Source organism: Mesoplodon mirus (assembly GCF_964341445.2).
Source record: "Mesoplodon mirus genome assembly, chromosome: 10".
Lineage (NCBI taxonomy): Eukaryota > Metazoa > Chordata > Mammalia > Artiodactyla > Ziphiidae > Mesoplodon > Mesoplodon mirus.
Genome location: NC_138986.1, coordinates 49688359 through 49704992, shown reverse-complemented (window position 1 = coordinate 49704992; position 16634 = coordinate 49688359). Strand labels below are relative to the sequence as shown.

General features: G+C 36.3%; 1 protein-coding gene across 1 annotated transcript in view; it reads right to left on the bottom strand.

The window, feature by feature from the left end:
* Window positions 1-14754, bottom strand: part of AK9 (adenylate kinase 9) — a 103857-nt gene extending 89103 nt beyond the window's left edge. Inside the window, exons 1-7 of the mRNA XM_082633552.1 lie at window positions 14520-14754; window positions 13188-13251; window positions 11574-11626; window positions 11377-11473; window positions 5997-6109; window positions 2640-2822; window positions 228-356 (exon numbers count right to left, since the gene is read on the bottom strand). Coding sequence (XP_082489678.1) covers window positions 228-356; window positions 2640-2822; window positions 5997-6109; window positions 11377-11473; window positions 11574-11626; window positions 13188-13251; window positions 14520-14636 — 756 coding nt within the window. The 5' untranslated portion in view covers window positions 14637-14754. The remainder of the gene's footprint in view (window positions 1-227; window positions 357-2639; window positions 2823-5996; window positions 6110-11376; window positions 11474-11573; window positions 11627-13187; window positions 13252-14519) is intronic.
* Between the last annotated feature and the right edge of the window lie 1880 nt (window positions 14755-16634).

Here is a 16634-nt window from a genome sequence, read left to right as displayed (position 1 = left end):
CTTTTGAAAAATGCAATTTTCAGCAACATTCCTGCTTTGTAAGAGTAAAATAATATTGTTCTGTGAAACAGCTCTTGGAATGCAACCTTATTCTGATAGCATTTTACCAAGCTCAAGAGGAGGAGAATCAGGCAGATAATACATGAAGTGAAGAAATGTGAAAGTTATTTCAAGGATAAAACACAAATATCAACATTCCCATTTTTAGCAATATATCTTGTTCTTACTTCTAAAGGGTGAAGAATTATTTCCTTATAAAGTTTAACAATGTGTTCGATATTTTCCAAATAATCCTCAGGCCTCTGAACTAGATGTTGAAGAATTTCAGCCACCACCTGCATGTCAGCAATAAATGCCTAAATGGAAAAGATGTTAAATATCTTTATGTTAACTGTTACTTTATTTACAAGTCATATCCCTCCCTCCTTATACCTTGATGCCCTTTTGGGATGAGAAGAAGGGAGAATGGGAGATTAGAAACAGGATTTTCATTTTAGAGAGATAGAACACCCCTGAAGTTCCTTTATCAGATGGAATAAAGCTTTAAATTGACTTGGATACTTACTAATTTCTTTTTGCTCCCCAATAAGTAGGGAAGAGTAAAGGAATAACATCAGATTTTTAGAGACAAAGAAATTAGATCTTTTATGAATACCTGAGCTTGTAGCTCATTCATTCATTGATTCATTCATTTAGTAAAGCTTAAGTGCCTACTCTGTGCCAGACACTGTTCTAGGAGCTTGAGAGATGACAGAAAACAAAACTGGGGAACAGAACAGAACTGAGCCCTTGGGTTCAGAGAGCACATGTCCCAATTGAGGAAGACAGAGTATAAACAAGTAGACAACTAAATACATCACAGGTTAGGCTGTGGTGGTAAGAGCTAAGAAGAAAGATGATGCAGGGGAGAGGGGATGGAGAGTGATGGGAGAAGGTGGTCATGAAAGGGTTCTCTGAAGAAGTGACATTTGAGTAGAGCCACACAGATTTCTGGAGAAAGAATATTTCAAGGCAGAGGAAATAGTATGTGTAAAAGTTCTCAGCCCAAGACCTGGTAGGCATTCAATATCATATTTATTATCTTATTATCATATTTATTATCTTAATTACAATGGTATACTTTATTCAGGCTAAAGTGACACACTTTTATTCCTATTTGCTGTGAGGTTTACCTTTTTAAAAAAATCTGGTATATAGATGTTGACTATTATCTAATGCCTTATTTGCACAGGGAAGATTATTTTATATTTTTTAATGGGCTGTCTTATATTAACAGTTTTTTAAAAATTGAGATGTAATTGACATATAACATTAGTTTCAGGTGTACAGTATAATGATTTAATACAGTTGATCTTTGGGCAGCGTGAATTTGAACTGCATGGGTCCACTTATAGGAGGATATTTTTCAATAGTAAATACCATACTACTACATGATCTGTGGTTGTTAGGATGTAGAACCGTGGATATGGAGGTCGGATTGTAAAGTTAACTTGGATTTTTAACTGCATGGAGGGTCAGTGCCCCAACCCTGGAGTTGTTCCAGGGTCAACTGTATTTGTACATATTGTGCGATGATCACAATAAGTCTAGTTAACCTCCATCATCATACATAATTACAATTTTTTTCTTGTGATGAGAACTTTTAAGATCTACTCTTAAGTGAAAGAACGAATGTCAAAAAATCATTTAACCTATTAGTGAGGGAACCAGCAGGATGACAAAGCTGAAGTATCTATAATAACTGAAATCAGAGTGCAAAGTTTGATATCCTGCTTAATATCCTACAGGGCAATAAAACTGTAGCCTTTGGGGCTTATCTTTTCCACTAGACAAATGATTTGTGATGTAGCCATCTACAAATTAACATCTGACTTCACAGAGTCTAGGCCCTAATAGAAATAGTATTTATTCATAATAATTTACAAATTATAGAAATTATTTTAAATTATTAAACATTATAAATAAATAAATTTATAATAGAAATCACAGGTATATTTCAGTAGGGCAAGGACTGGCAAACTATGACCTGTCCCACCCCAGTGGGCTAAATCCAACCCATCACCTATTAACAGATTTCTTTATATCAATTTTCCTCATTAAGTCATGGTAGAAGATTCTTTTGAGGCCCTATTGCATTATGCTTACTAGTACTGAATTTAGGATTGTTGTATCAACATTATATGTGCAATTGGGCTATAGCTTTCTTTTCATGTGCTCTCTCTGTCAGAGTTTGAAATCGGGGTTATGCTAACTTCATAAATTGGATTCTCACTGGGCTACCTTCTTCTCCATATTACACTTGTCTTATATTGCTCTAACTCCTCACTCTAGCTTACATAGTGCTTGACACATAGTAGGTGACCAGTAACTCTCTGTTGCTATGAAATGAAGCAGATTAGCTGTCAGGATATGGAGGGACTTCCATACTGACAAGAAGGATGACCTTAAACTTGATGACCTCTACATTATGATCTAATGGTTCTTGAAAACATGAAATATTTTTGCTATTTCCTCCAGACTAAATGAAAACTTAAAGAAAGTGTAATTTTCTCTAGTAGCTGCTATTTTTTATTATTTATACTGTCATTTAATTTAATTATAGCAGTTTAAAAGTGTAGTATCTGGTATGGGGATATTACCTCTTCTTCTTGCTCTTCTTCCTCTTCCCTTTCCTCTTCTCCTTTTCCTTCCTTTTGGGCTTCTTTCTTTTTCCTCCGACTCTCAATGACTTCAGGATCCCACTGATCTCTTGTGAATATGTATCCTGTACTACTGTGCTGCCTTTGCCCCGAAATTCTTTGGCATAAATCATAGTCAGGACACTAAGGGACAACATTAGTAATTACAGAAAACATTTTGAATATGACTTTACTTCCTATTCACATATTATGCAGTATATAAACTCCCAAATTCCTCAAAACCCTGAGCAAATTCAATAATGTAAATGGCATTTTGAATCAGATTTTATCATATACCAAGAGAGGCACAAGATACAACTTTTATGCTATGACAACACTTTTCTTTACCCAAAAGTTATACATGTGAGAAAGTATCAGAAGCTTTAAGATTAAAAAAAAAAAGAGGGTTAAAATAACAGTAGAAAGAGCCAGAGAAATAGAATAGAAAATCAATTTAGTCAGCAAAGGTACACAGGAGGATTCTGTCAGATTAGTTTGAAAAAACTGAGAATGGATGAAAATGGGGGAATAGCCACAATCTTCTGACAAAAAATATATATCGTGTATTTATAGTATTTACTATCATTTACAGCTTTATGGATGAAGTATTTCATAAAATAGCATCAATGAGTGGGACCTGAAAGGTCATCTAGTTTAGTCTAATCTTTTCATTTTGTAAATGAGAAAACTGAATCTGGATAGTAAAAAAGGACAAAACCAAAGTCTATGAGTAATGTTCTCATTGCAAGCGCTTCCACGTGTGTAATATTTTACTCAATTCTTAAACTAACCCTGTAAGAGAAGTAATACAATATTATGATTAAAGCCATTTTGCAGATCAGAGAAGGACTGCTCTGGCAGGGTAAGGTCACAGTGTCATGAAGGGAAACTACAACTCGGGACCAGGCCTTCTGATCTGTAGCCCACGCTCTGTGACACATTATTAATGATAAACTAAGGTTTTGAGCTGTAAATCCTGCTCTGAATATTTTTCACGATAAACTCTGGATGACATTCTATAATAGTGGTTCTCAAACATTAGAGTGTAACTGTATACAGAGGACCGTAAAAAAAAGATTTCTGCTTCCCCTGTGATTTATTAAGTCTGGAGTGAGGCTCAGACATTTTAACAAACATTGTCAGTGATTCTGATGCCAACAGTTCATGCATCACACTTTTGAGAAACAAAGGAAGCAAGAAACTTTAGAACTTTTCGTGCTCATTTTCTGATTTCTTCAGACTACTTCTATATGGAGATGGGATGGGTATTTACTGAGGCAAGACTTTTATTTAGGGTTTCTAATTTTTTCACAAAAGAAGATCTCAACCCATTCTGGTAATTAAAAAAACCACACGTATATTTGCCCTCAGTCGGCAACCCAGAATACCCACATTGTGGGTCCTTGACAAAGACTATTGTCTCCTGTTTTCACTTATAGGAAGTGATTTATTAATCTTAAGGTGAATCTGAAGGTCTGCCTGGGAGCAGTGATCCTCAAACTTCAGTAGCGTCCGTGTAAACTGGAGGGCTTCTCAACACAGACAGCTGGATGCTACCCCAACAGTTTCTGCAGTTCTGGGGTGCTCCCTGAGAATCTGCATTTCCAACAAGCTTCTTGAGTGCTACTAATGCAGCTGGCTCTCAGACCAAATTCTGAGAACCACTGCTGTCGTAGATCACTGGCCCTTAATGCTTTTTTTTTTTTTTTTTTTTTTAGTATACAGACCTCTTTAGAATATGATGAAAGCCATAGGCTTTTGCTTCAGAAAAATGTCCATACACATAAAATTTGCATATAGCTTCAGAACGTTCATGGATGCTTAAGGATTCATGGATCCCAGGCTAAAAACTTCTGGTCTAGAAATACCAGACTCTATCCCCAAATAAGGCCAAACCATCAGAGAAGTGTGTGCTGTACTGAAGTTCTATCTCACATGAGGCCCTCTGATTATGCCCCAGCTACCTGTGGAAACTGCCGTGGACACCCACCATCACACAATATCAATGGGGTTAAGGACTTCATTCTCTATGTTAACAATCCTTATGTTGAGACCCATGTAAGATATATCTCTCATTTTGTTTTTCCTGAGGAATGGCTTGTCTTTTCATGGGCAATGTGGATTTTATATAACTGGTCACATTTCCCCTTCTGCTTTGGTTCATCAAACTTAGAACCAAATTTATGACCCAAATTTAGTGAGCATTTGGAGCCTTATGGCCTGTATATCTCTGTGTTCTTATTCCACCCAGTCTTAATTTCTTATATAATCTCTGTGTTCCATGGCCTAGACTTTATATTTGGTTTCAGTTAATTGTTTGAGATTTTTTTCTCTCTCCATTATACATATGTTCACATGGATGACATTCTGAAGGTCACACAGGGATTTTGATTGGCCTCTGACCATGACATTGGGCTGGGGCTGCAGATGACACCACACCCATCACTGAATGCCACCTGTCTCTCACAGCTGGCCCAAACACACCACTGAGTCCCTGCACTTGAGCTGAGGACCATCTAATTTATTTTGAGTTATCAAACCCTTTGGGGAATCAGGCAGGGTATTGTTCATATAAACAAGTGGTCCTCACCTCACTGTATTCTTACCACAACCCTATGAAGCAGCTATCTTTGTATCATCTTTGTGAAGAGGAAATTGAGGCTCCTAAATGTGATTTACCATGTTCTACAGTTGGTAAAGGAGAGAAATGGGAACAGGACCAACCCATCAGTGTTCTTTAACATTTGTACATCCAAATCATTTGTTCATTCTTTCATTTTATTTAACTGGCAAACGTATTAGGTACCACTTATTGTGCTAGTTGAGGTTTACAGGAGTGAGACATGGTTCCTGCCTCCAAGTAAGGCACAGTCTAGAAGAAAATGGACAATTACAATACAGTGAGGTAATATGATAGAAAAGAGCAACATGAATGGTCATCAGAGAAGTATTTAACTTTCCTGTGATGAAGCAGCTGTGGGGAAGAGAGAGAGAGGGAGAGAGAATGAGAGTTAGTTAATATTTGTGTTGTTGCAGAGGGGTTGGTTGTTGGGGAAAGTTCTGCAGAGATGATGCCTAAACTGGCGTTCAAAGGATAACTGTGATGAAGCCTGGTGAAGAGGCAAGGAAGTGTTTCCCGTGGATGGAGCTACAGGTGCAAAAGCACAGAGGTATGACAAAGTATACTTCAGACCCTATAACTGATGCATAAATTATTATTTTCTTAACTCCTTAAAACAATTAAGAACATTCCTTGAATTTAACTGTCAAAAAGAATGGTTATGTATACCATACTAGAAACACAACTAATATTCTTACCTTAATATTGATTATAATATCAGGTTTCAAATTTAAATTTCTAATTAATTCTATTTGCTGAAAAATAGTCATGGCATCCTGTGAAAGTGATGGTATTTCAGTGATAATATAGCCTGTAGAGTAAAACATAATTTTAAAAGTTTTATAATATTATCAATGTCTGAGAGCATGGATTTATTATTATTTATAAAAATATCATTTAGTTATTGATGAATACTAATGCTGGTCTTAAAATCATCTGTCAACATTTAAAAATTAATAGTTAAGGTTATTGCCACATGAAGTATAACTCTGAATAATGTTTTTCTGACAATAAATAAAACCATTGGGCTAGGAGGAGACATCTTTAAAAATTCCAAATCAATTTATTTTAGGCACATGAGGTGCCTAGAGAAGGAAATTCCATGCCAATAATTCTTTAACTCATGTTAGGAAAGCTCATATGATGAATGGTAAAGGTATATTATAGTGGGTTGCATGGCATATTATTTTTATTTCTTGAATTAATATTTCATAATACAATGGAATATATATGTATATGTTTATATAAGTTACAGAGAGTAATAAAATACCCATGTAACCCTCATACATTTTAAGAAACAACATTATCAATATGATTTTGGCTTAGTACATTTATTGGCTTGCATCCCTACCCAGAAACCTATATCTTCTCATTGAAATTCACCCTGGATACCATCATCATATTAGTTTCCTTAATATATTTCTTTAATTATGTCACTCTCTTGCTTGAGAAACCTTTCTCTTGTTAATAAATTCTTAACTCTGTCGCTGGGAATTAAAGGCCTTCGAACAATTTTTCTGCTGTTTTATAGAATATTTTTTTCTTGGAGGAACAACTGACAGACAAATTATGGTTATTAAGCTTTGATTTTTGGCAGACATTTTATAAAAACTGAATGGAGTGAGGCTGTCAAGACTGACCAGTGTCTCCTCTGGGACATGATGGCTGGCATTAACCCCTTGGTCTGACACATTGCAATTGTGGGTGCTGTGGTGAAGGGACTGCATGACTTAGCCCTAGATTGAATTCAACCTTGGATAATTCCAGAGACCAGTCAGTCCCCAGAGTTCATGCCCTCCCCTTCTAAGAAACAAGGGATTACACAAGACCTTCCTCCCATTCCCTCTGCTGCCAGCACTGCCCACATTTGTCTATTGTAAGTGGATGACAGAAAGATGCTTGGCAGTCTGTTTCCTGTGCTCTCCAGCACCCTGCCCATTACTACAACCACTGCCACTGCCCGGAGAGCTTATCAGGCATTCCAAGTGCGACTGTTTGCAGGCATGCCAAACCTTGGGTGCACATGTATATTTGAATGAGTTTCATACTTGGTCTCTTCCCTGGTGGAGGCAGCAGAAGAGTGGGTTGTTTCCATGGGGTCTGGCTCTCTCCTGATAGGCCATTATTTGGGTTGCCTTAATGTTCTGAGCAATGGATCTGGGGGCTCTACCCATTGAGAGGTGGCCAGTATCATCATATCCAGACCCTGGAAATCTGTCTATGGAAGAGTTGCGGCAGAGACGGTTACATCGCTTGTTTATCTCATCTTTGAAGATTTACAGTGGAATAACTTAGTTCTCTGGATCCAATTCTGGGAAGATCTCAGGGGGATACTTCTTAGAGCTGCTGAGCCCACTGTCAACCTCTCTAATCCCAGAGACATGTTGTGAAGATGGAAGCATAGGTGAGGATTCCACCCTCCGTCCCACTTCTCCTTGACACAATTACCAAGCCCTTGCACTCCATGCTGAAAACAGAGGAATGGTAGACCCCACGCCACTCCTTGCTGGAAGGCTCTGCATATACCATCATAGGCAGAATAGGCACTTGGCAGGCTAATGCCCAGCCTGCATCACCCCCACCAAGGGAAAACTCAAAGACTGTTCACACCACAGCCCAGGGGAAACCAACAGGCCCATACCGTCACTTTGCCCTCGCTTCCTGGCACAGTGAGAAGAAGAAGGTATTCCCTATAGCCACAAAACTGAAGATGGTATGCTACTGCTTTTAGATCGAAGTGTTGAGAGATTCATGGACATTGGGTAGCTTAGCATCCAGCCTGCCCTGATAGTCATCTCACCTCAGCCCAGCCTGGCATGAGTGGCCATATTGGTGACCAGTGACTTACAGTACCATCCACAATGTGCTATACCTGGGGCAGGGACTGCCCAGACCAGGGCTGTCCATCAGTCACTGAGGAAAATGATTTTTTCTGGAATTTAGAAGGAGGATGCAGAGCAGGGCTTCTCAGGGTGCCCAGGGATTGACTCTGCCATTTTCTCTTTGGTGAGGATGCAGTTCATGGAAGCTGATTTTGGCTCAAGGCCAACACAACATGACAGGTTGTGAATGAAGGGATTATAACTGTAGATTGTGTAACTTTTTTCTAAATAGTGACAGAACCTCCAAGTATAAAAGGGCTCTGGTACAGAAAAAAATTAAGATTGGATCTGGCAATACTTTACTGACAGCACATTATCTGTCTTTAGGAATCTTGGAGTCATCAATTACCCAGCCTTACCCAGCCGCTGACCCAAGTTAATATCTCTATTTTGAAAGCCCTTCACTTCCAATATTGCTTCTGCCATCTACCAGGCTGCTGGGTAAGACCAAACATCAAAAAGAATCCTTGCTTAGCAGAGACTTTCAAACTGTGTTTAGCAAAGTGCTAGGTTCCAAAGAAATTCCTTTGGGGCTGCTGTAGGACAGGTGAGGGGAGGCTGGGCAGAAGGGGCTCAAGGTCCTGCCTTCACTGTAGCCTTTAAATGAGCCCAGTTGTGCATGACTAGACCGTGGCCATGCAGTTGCATGCTGATAGTGTGGTCCTCAGACTCAAGAAATCATCTATAGGGACTTCCCTGGTGGCACAGTGGTTAAGAATCTGCCTGCCAACGCAGGGGACACGGGTTCGAGCCCTGATCCGGGAAGATCCCACATGCCACGGAGCAACTAAGCCCATGAGCCACAACTACTGAGCCTGCACTCTAGAGCCCGCGAGCCATAACTACTGAAGCCCGCGTGCCTAGAGCCCATGCTCCGCAACAAGAGAAGCCACTGCAATGAGAAGCCCGCGCACCGCAGTGAAGAGTAGCCCCCGCTCGCTGCAACTAGAGAAAGCCCGTGTGCAGCAACAAAGATAAATGCAGCCAAAAATAAATAAATAAATGTATATTAAAGAAATCATTTATAGCACTCTTCCTCTGCTAGCTCTCAGGATAAGTACCAGTGTACAGGAAGTCTAGGGGAAAGAGGAATACATTAAATGATAGCAGGAGGTGCAATCAGCAAAATCCAGAAGGTAGGAAACTCTAAAAGACAAACAACCAGTTTCTTCAGCATAGAAAACACAAGATGATGGAAAGAGGTAGGGGCAACTTACAGATTAAAAGGGACTTGTGACATACTGATCAGTAGCAATATGTGAAACCTGGTTGGTTGGATCCTGCTTCCAAAATCAAACAAACAAACAACACCAACTAGAAAAAAAATATGAGGTACATAGTGAAATTTGACAATAGACTGATTAGTAGATGATTTATTATTATTTTTTTAGGTATGATAATGGTAATGTGATAAGTTTTAAAAGAGTCCTTATCTTTCTGAGATACAGACTAAAACATTTACAGATGAACTGATATGATATGGATTAGCTTCAAAATAAAGTAGGTTGCGGGGGAATGTATGCAGAGGCATAGATGAAATAAGATGAAACAACAGTTGTCATTGTTGAAGCTGGGTTTTTGACACATGGGGGGATTTTATATCATTCTCTACTTTTACTTGAAATTTTCTGTAATAAGAAGTTAAAAGGGTTATGAACACTGTGAATGGCATAGCTGAGTAGATTTATTTTTCTCATGTTTTTTGCTTTCTCTTTTTGCCAATACTTATAATTTATGCCATTTTTTGTTGCCATGTAAGTCACTCTAAATTTTCTCAAGAGGTAATGTGAGGTAAAGAATAAACAAAAAGATATTTGCCTATCTACCTTTACATATGCATTTTCAGTTTCAATCATTATACTTTTTGAGGTCATTTATTGACCTATGTTGGAATTCCGTGATTGTCCTTTTTACCTTTTTATTTATTTTACTTCCCACATTCTGGGTGTTTTTCCCAAGTTCATCCTCTTTATTACTGATCAGTAGATAGATAAATGGATAGCATATTTATATGAAATAAAGGAGATGATATCTGGATATATATCTATATATGTATGAATAGATATAGTTCATTCTGTACATAATCTATATATAGACCTTTCTACCTGTAGACATAGATGATATACATATACATATATATATGGTCTTCAGTGACAAGTCTGCTGTTGCTATTTCCACTATTGATTTTCATTGTACTGCACTTTATTTGTATTCCTGTATTCTTTTTTTTTTTTTTTTTTTTTTTTTGCGGTACGCGGGCCTCTCACTGTTGTGGCCTCTCCCGTTGCGGAGCACAGGCTCCGGATGCGCAGGCTCAGCGGCCATGGCTCACGGGACCAGCCACTCCGCGGCATGTGGGATCTTCCCGGACCGGCTCACGAACCCGTGTCCCCTGCATCGGCAGGCGGACTCTCAAGCACTGCGCCACCAGGGAAGCCCGTGTATTCCTGTATTCTTAATAGTGACAATGTCATCTCTTAATTTACTGAGAATATAAAGCAGATCTCTAAATTTTTTTTCTCTCGTTCAATACATCCATTTCAGGTGGATGATTTTCTCCCAAACACATTTTGATTCTTCTTCCTTCTTTTGCAAATGCCATAGAGTTTGCTTTTTTCTTTTTAGTCATTCCGAACTTCAGTAGTCTTTCCTGAGAAATTATATCCAAAGCCCCTGCTCAGCATCCGTTTGAGGGCAGGGAGATTTCTTGGGTCCAGAGTCAGAGGGTAGACAGGCTACAGCCTGCCAATATCTGGAGCCAGAGGGTAAGCTGGTGTCATTCTAGTTCCCATTTCCAGCTTTATTAGTGTGGATTAATGCAGAGAAACCTAATCATTGTCAGGACTTAGTAATAAAACTCAGGGTGAATAGGAAAGCAATCAGCAGAGGCTGTCAGCACTGCATCAAGGACCACAGCAGATTTTTGATGCTTTTGCTGGATAACACATTACTAAAAGAAGATTGAATCATATAAACTTAAAATTTGAAAACAAATGTAGATTCTGAAGAATAAAAACAAGTGAACAAGCAAATAAAACTATTGGAGTTGCTCAACTGAATTCGGACTCTGGGATTCCTTTCCTATGCCAGGGCAAAAAAAAAAAAAAAATGCAATTTCAGAAATTACTTGTGCCTCAGATAAACCACGAGTTTTAAGGCTGCATTGATAGCCACTGCTGTATAAAAATAAGCATACCAAAGTGAGAGACTTCTGGGGAGTTGAGCTTCTCCAACATTAGCTTTGTGACAAGTTCATCTGGAATGCTTTGGCCACTGATCAGCATCGACTGCAACTAAGAACAAACACAGATATTGTACAATGATTGTATAATGTACCTGTGACACACAGCTTTTAAGGAAATCGTAACAATTTTGAAAGTTAGATTTGCTTACCATAGCTCCTGATTCAGTGTCACTGGCAATCTGTTCTTCCAAAATGGGTAAAGCTAAAATATGAATTCAAAATATTAGCACAAACTGTTATTAGAATTTCCAAGTTAAGAAACATATTTGTGTGTTTTTTAACTAGTAACAAAGATTAATATTTGTGTCACTTTAGAGTTTACAAAGCACATTTATACACATTATGTCATTTAAGCCTAACTAAAGTATAAGGTAGCAGAATGTATTCCACAGAAAACTTGTCTCTGACACTCACTAGCTAAAGGATCTTGGGGAAGCTAACTTCCCAAACACCTTTGTACCTTGCATGCTTGTGCCCTGTGTAGTATGCAAGGGAATACGAGGATGAAATGAGGTTGTATATGACAGTGATTTGGAAATTACAAAGTATCATACAAAGTATACAGTAGTATTACCAGTCCAGAACTTTTATAATCATACGTAGTTACATCTACAGCCCATTAATTTTGCACATTGATTGTATAAAAGGAAAATATCCATCAAGAAATGTTAAAAATAGATGAATACTGAAATTTATCTAGCAAAAAGGGGTCCTGAGGCTGAAATTCTAATAACTTGGTTCCTTTTTAAGAGGAGATATTTCATTCCATGATGGAAGATATCCTGGGACAGAAATGACAGAGGTATAACTTAGGGGAGGACCCAGGAGCTGATTATGTCCCTAGCTGCTAATAATCTATGGAAAGTTTGGTACTTTTTAAGATTTCCTACAAGTGAATTTTATTTTGATAAAAAAAGGGGAAATTTTTTAAGTTGTGTGTGTGTGTGTGTGTGTGTGTGTTACGTGTTGCAGAATTGTTCTCTCCCCCAAGTTGTACCAGATCACAATTTCACTAATGGCATGTGAAATCCTCATTTGATAACATTCTTGCCAACAATGATGGTAGAAACTTTAAAGATTCACTGCCAATTTATTAGGCAAATATAGATCAGCATTATTTTAATTAGCATTGCTTTGAGTAACAGTGAAGTTAAACTCTTTTCTTATATTTGTCCATTTTTATTTCCACTTTTATGAATTACAGATTCATTCTTTTGCTTATTTTTCTATTAAGGCATAAATGGTTTTATTGATTAAAAGAATATTTATATACAAAGACATCAACCCCTGTCATATATATTGCAAAGAATGCAAAGCAAATTATAAATAATAAAGAATAAAATTTATCATTAAAGATAATTAAGTCCTGGAAAATCTCCCCAAGAGCAGCTGTGAGAGTTCCATCTCTTTTCATATTTCACAGGGAGACACCCAAAACACACATATCCCCAATAGTTCTAAATTACGGAATTAGAGAATGGGAAGTAGTAGAATGGAGTCCAAGATGTTTCATAAACCTCCTAAATTCTATGACCAAAACTAAGACTAACAGAAGGGCAAAACATGTTTGATGCTATTTTAAAGATAATGTTCACTGGGTTGATAGTGATGTGTGACAAAGCAAATATAGCAAATGTTAATCATAGACTCTAATAGATAGTAAGTAGATGGGCATATGGGTGTTCACTGTACAATGCTTTACATTTTAATGCATATTTGAAAGTTTTCATAATAAAATATTTGGGAAAAAAGATAAAATTTACCTTCTACACGAATACACTTCCATGCCTGTGTTATCTGTTGGGCTAATGTTGTCTTACCAACCCCCTTAAAAAGAAAGATATTATTTAAAACCCAATAGAATAGCTATTTGCCAACAAAACAGATATTTTTAAAGATTCTATTGATGGTTACTATAATTACATAATATTATCAAGTAAAATTTTTTCCATACAATAAATAAAGAATAGACCCTAGATATTTATAGCTTCATTTTTCTCTATTAACTGTCCCATTTGCCACATTTTATGAAGCGATTTTTTTTTAAATTAAGAAAATAGCCCTGAAAGCAGGAAGCTGTACCATAATGGTATTCTAGGTATTGCACTCTTCCGATTGTTAAATTTTGTAATTTTGAGTACAAATCATTTTGATTATATTGAGATTCATCATTTTATTTCCTGCCTAAAGTTTATAATTGTGAATGTCTTGACAGACTTCCATTTAGTAACTTTCAAGAGCAAAAATTCCTTCTTAATGGACATCTTTGAAAAGTATCATAGTTTAAAGATAAAAGTTCACTTTAATGAAGTAACACTTGCATCTGATTGCTTCCACTGTTGACTTTTAAAATTCTATTCTGTTTTTTGAAACATAATAGAAGTTATTGGAACCATTTCTTGATCCTGTCCCGGAGTCTCTAGAAAATCAAGTCAGCCCTTAGACTCTGCTGTTTGGGAGAGGCTTTTATATTAACCGCCTTAGGCCCTCTAATGGTAACTACCAACTAAGCTCAGAGGCTGAAAAAAGCTCTCATCTAGAGGTCCTTACTAGAACTGCCTAGGAAGGCGAGCTATCTTACAACAGCCATTCTTGGTTTCTTCCTGTTTTGCAGAAAGATAATACATAGGTCCACTAACACACTGTGGGTAAAGATGAAGCACATCCCCTCTCATGAGCTTTAGACACTGATGAGAGTATCCTCCATTTGTCTCTTTAGTGTCCTGTCTTCACATATCCAGAGAGCCTCACAACAAATTTCACAGAAAGTTTTATATGAAAATTGAGTGTGAAATAACCTTGGATCACATACTACTAACAATTGTCATGGTGCAGTGCTTTGATGAGTTAATTTATTCATAATATAAAGCAAAGATAAATACAATCTAGGTTCCTTTTCAATAATAGTGTACAAGAGGAGAGAAAGTTATAATTTACAACCAATACTATATCAGAGTTTGTCATACAGTGAAAGTCTAACAAACACTCAAAAAAATTAGCACACGATGTGGTTTTCAATCTTGTATGGTCACATGAGATTATGACTTTAAAAATTAAAAAATATATTAAATAATAAGTTAGAAGAGATAACTTACTGGTTTCCCAAATACAACAAAGCAAACAGGTTTAGACAACATAAAGTTTTTGTCAGCTTCATCTTCATTAAATATATCCACAAAAGGATGCTCTTCTGTCTTCTCTTGAGAAGTCATAATACAAAATACTACAGTAAGAAAGAGTAAGATTGTTAAAGTGCCTAGTTTAGGAGGAATGGGTAGGCAGGTTAGGGAGAACTAGAATATTCTGTGAATTTACTTAGCCCAGAAGCCGTTCCATGCCACTAAGAGATGGATTTTGCCAATAATGGCAAATAAGTTAAACTGATCTATTAAAACAATAATAGGTTCATAGTTTGAGACAGAAAGCAAAAGCCAGCTATATGCTATATAAGACAGCTAAAATAAAGTATCTTTGAGAGACTAAAGGAAAAAATACATACATGTATATATCCACATGTATGTTTTGATGTGTATATTCTATTAAAGATCAAATTAGTGTACACACAACCAGCCAAACAAAAACCCAATAGCAAATGCTTTAAAAAATCAAACTAAATATGTTATATGTGTATACACATATAAATTTGTCAATGGGTATGTGTGTAGGGCCTACTAATGGCTCTAATTAGAAATCCTAATGGAAATGAGAAAATACGTAGAACTGAAAAATCATGGACATAATATATATCAAAATATATAAGCTCACAATTTAAGAAGTTAGAAAAAGAAAAATAGAAAAATATGTATTAAAAATTAATAAAATAGAAAAACATTATATAAAGAAGGGCAACAAAGCTAAATAGCGGTATTTTGAAGAGATTTACAAATAGAAAACTGTCAAGATTGATCAAGAACAGAAGATAGAAGGCACAATTAAATAATATGAAACATTGGTTTTTTAGAGGTGTGTTTTCTCACATCTCAAAACTAAGATTTTCCTACGTTTTTGTTGTTGTTGATTTCTTTCATTAATCAGAGACTCTTCTCCATATTATATTAATTATTTGCAATTTGTTGAGTCTTGCCTTATGGCCTACCACATGATAATTTTCAAAAAAATTGTCTACGTCCTTGAAAAGGATACACAATTTATATTTGTTTGATGTAGTGTTCTTTAAATGTTGTTTACATAAAGTTTGTGAATTTTATTGGTTAAATCTTCCATAATGCTTACTGATTTACTGTCTACTTGATCAAACAATATCAGACATAGGAGGAAGGACCACAGAGAAAATAATGCTGCAGATATATAGATAATAAGAGGCTATCATAAAGTTATCCCAAATAAATTTGAAAACTTAGGCAAAATTGACAAATTACTAGAAAAATCAGCTTCTTAAGAAACAGAGAAAACTTGAGTGGTTCTATAACAATTAAGGAAACAATCAGTAACTAAGAATCTTCCCATAAGGAAACCAGATGGTTTTATTGAAGTGCTCCAAGTCTTGCAATCTTATAGACACTCTTTCAGAAAAAGGATAAAGTGGAGACTTCTTACTTAATTTATGGCTCTCATATAACCTCCATACCTATACCAGAGAATAGTCCAAAAAAGCAAAATTATATGCCAACTTCATTCATGAACAAGATTTTAAAAAATCCTAATCAAAGTGTTAGCAAGTTGAATCTAGCAATATATTAAGAAGATAATAACATCATGGCCAAGTTGGGTTTCCCCAGGAATTCAAGGATGGTTAGTATGAGAAAATTAATTTATCATATTAAAATAAATTTAAGGAGAAAAACTATACGATTATCTTAATAGATGTAGAAATAATATGAGACAATTCAACACCCTTTAATGTTCAATAAAAGATAAACCTCTTAGCAACTAAGAATAGAAGGGAACTTCTTTTATTGATAAAGGGTATGAATGAAAGACACCCTTATATTTAATGATTAAATATTTAAAATGTTCTTTTTAAGACGAAAGAAAGAAAAGTGTAATTATTCCCAGTTGATATGACTGTCTACGTAGAAAACCCAAATATGTCACAGATAAATTTTAAGAATTAATAAGATTATCCAATTTGCTGAATTCAAAACCATTAAACAAAATTCAGTTGCATTTCTATATATCAAAAATAGCTAGAACATGTAACCAAATATAAATATGACTTAGCAGCAAAAATATAAAATAAACAGGATTAA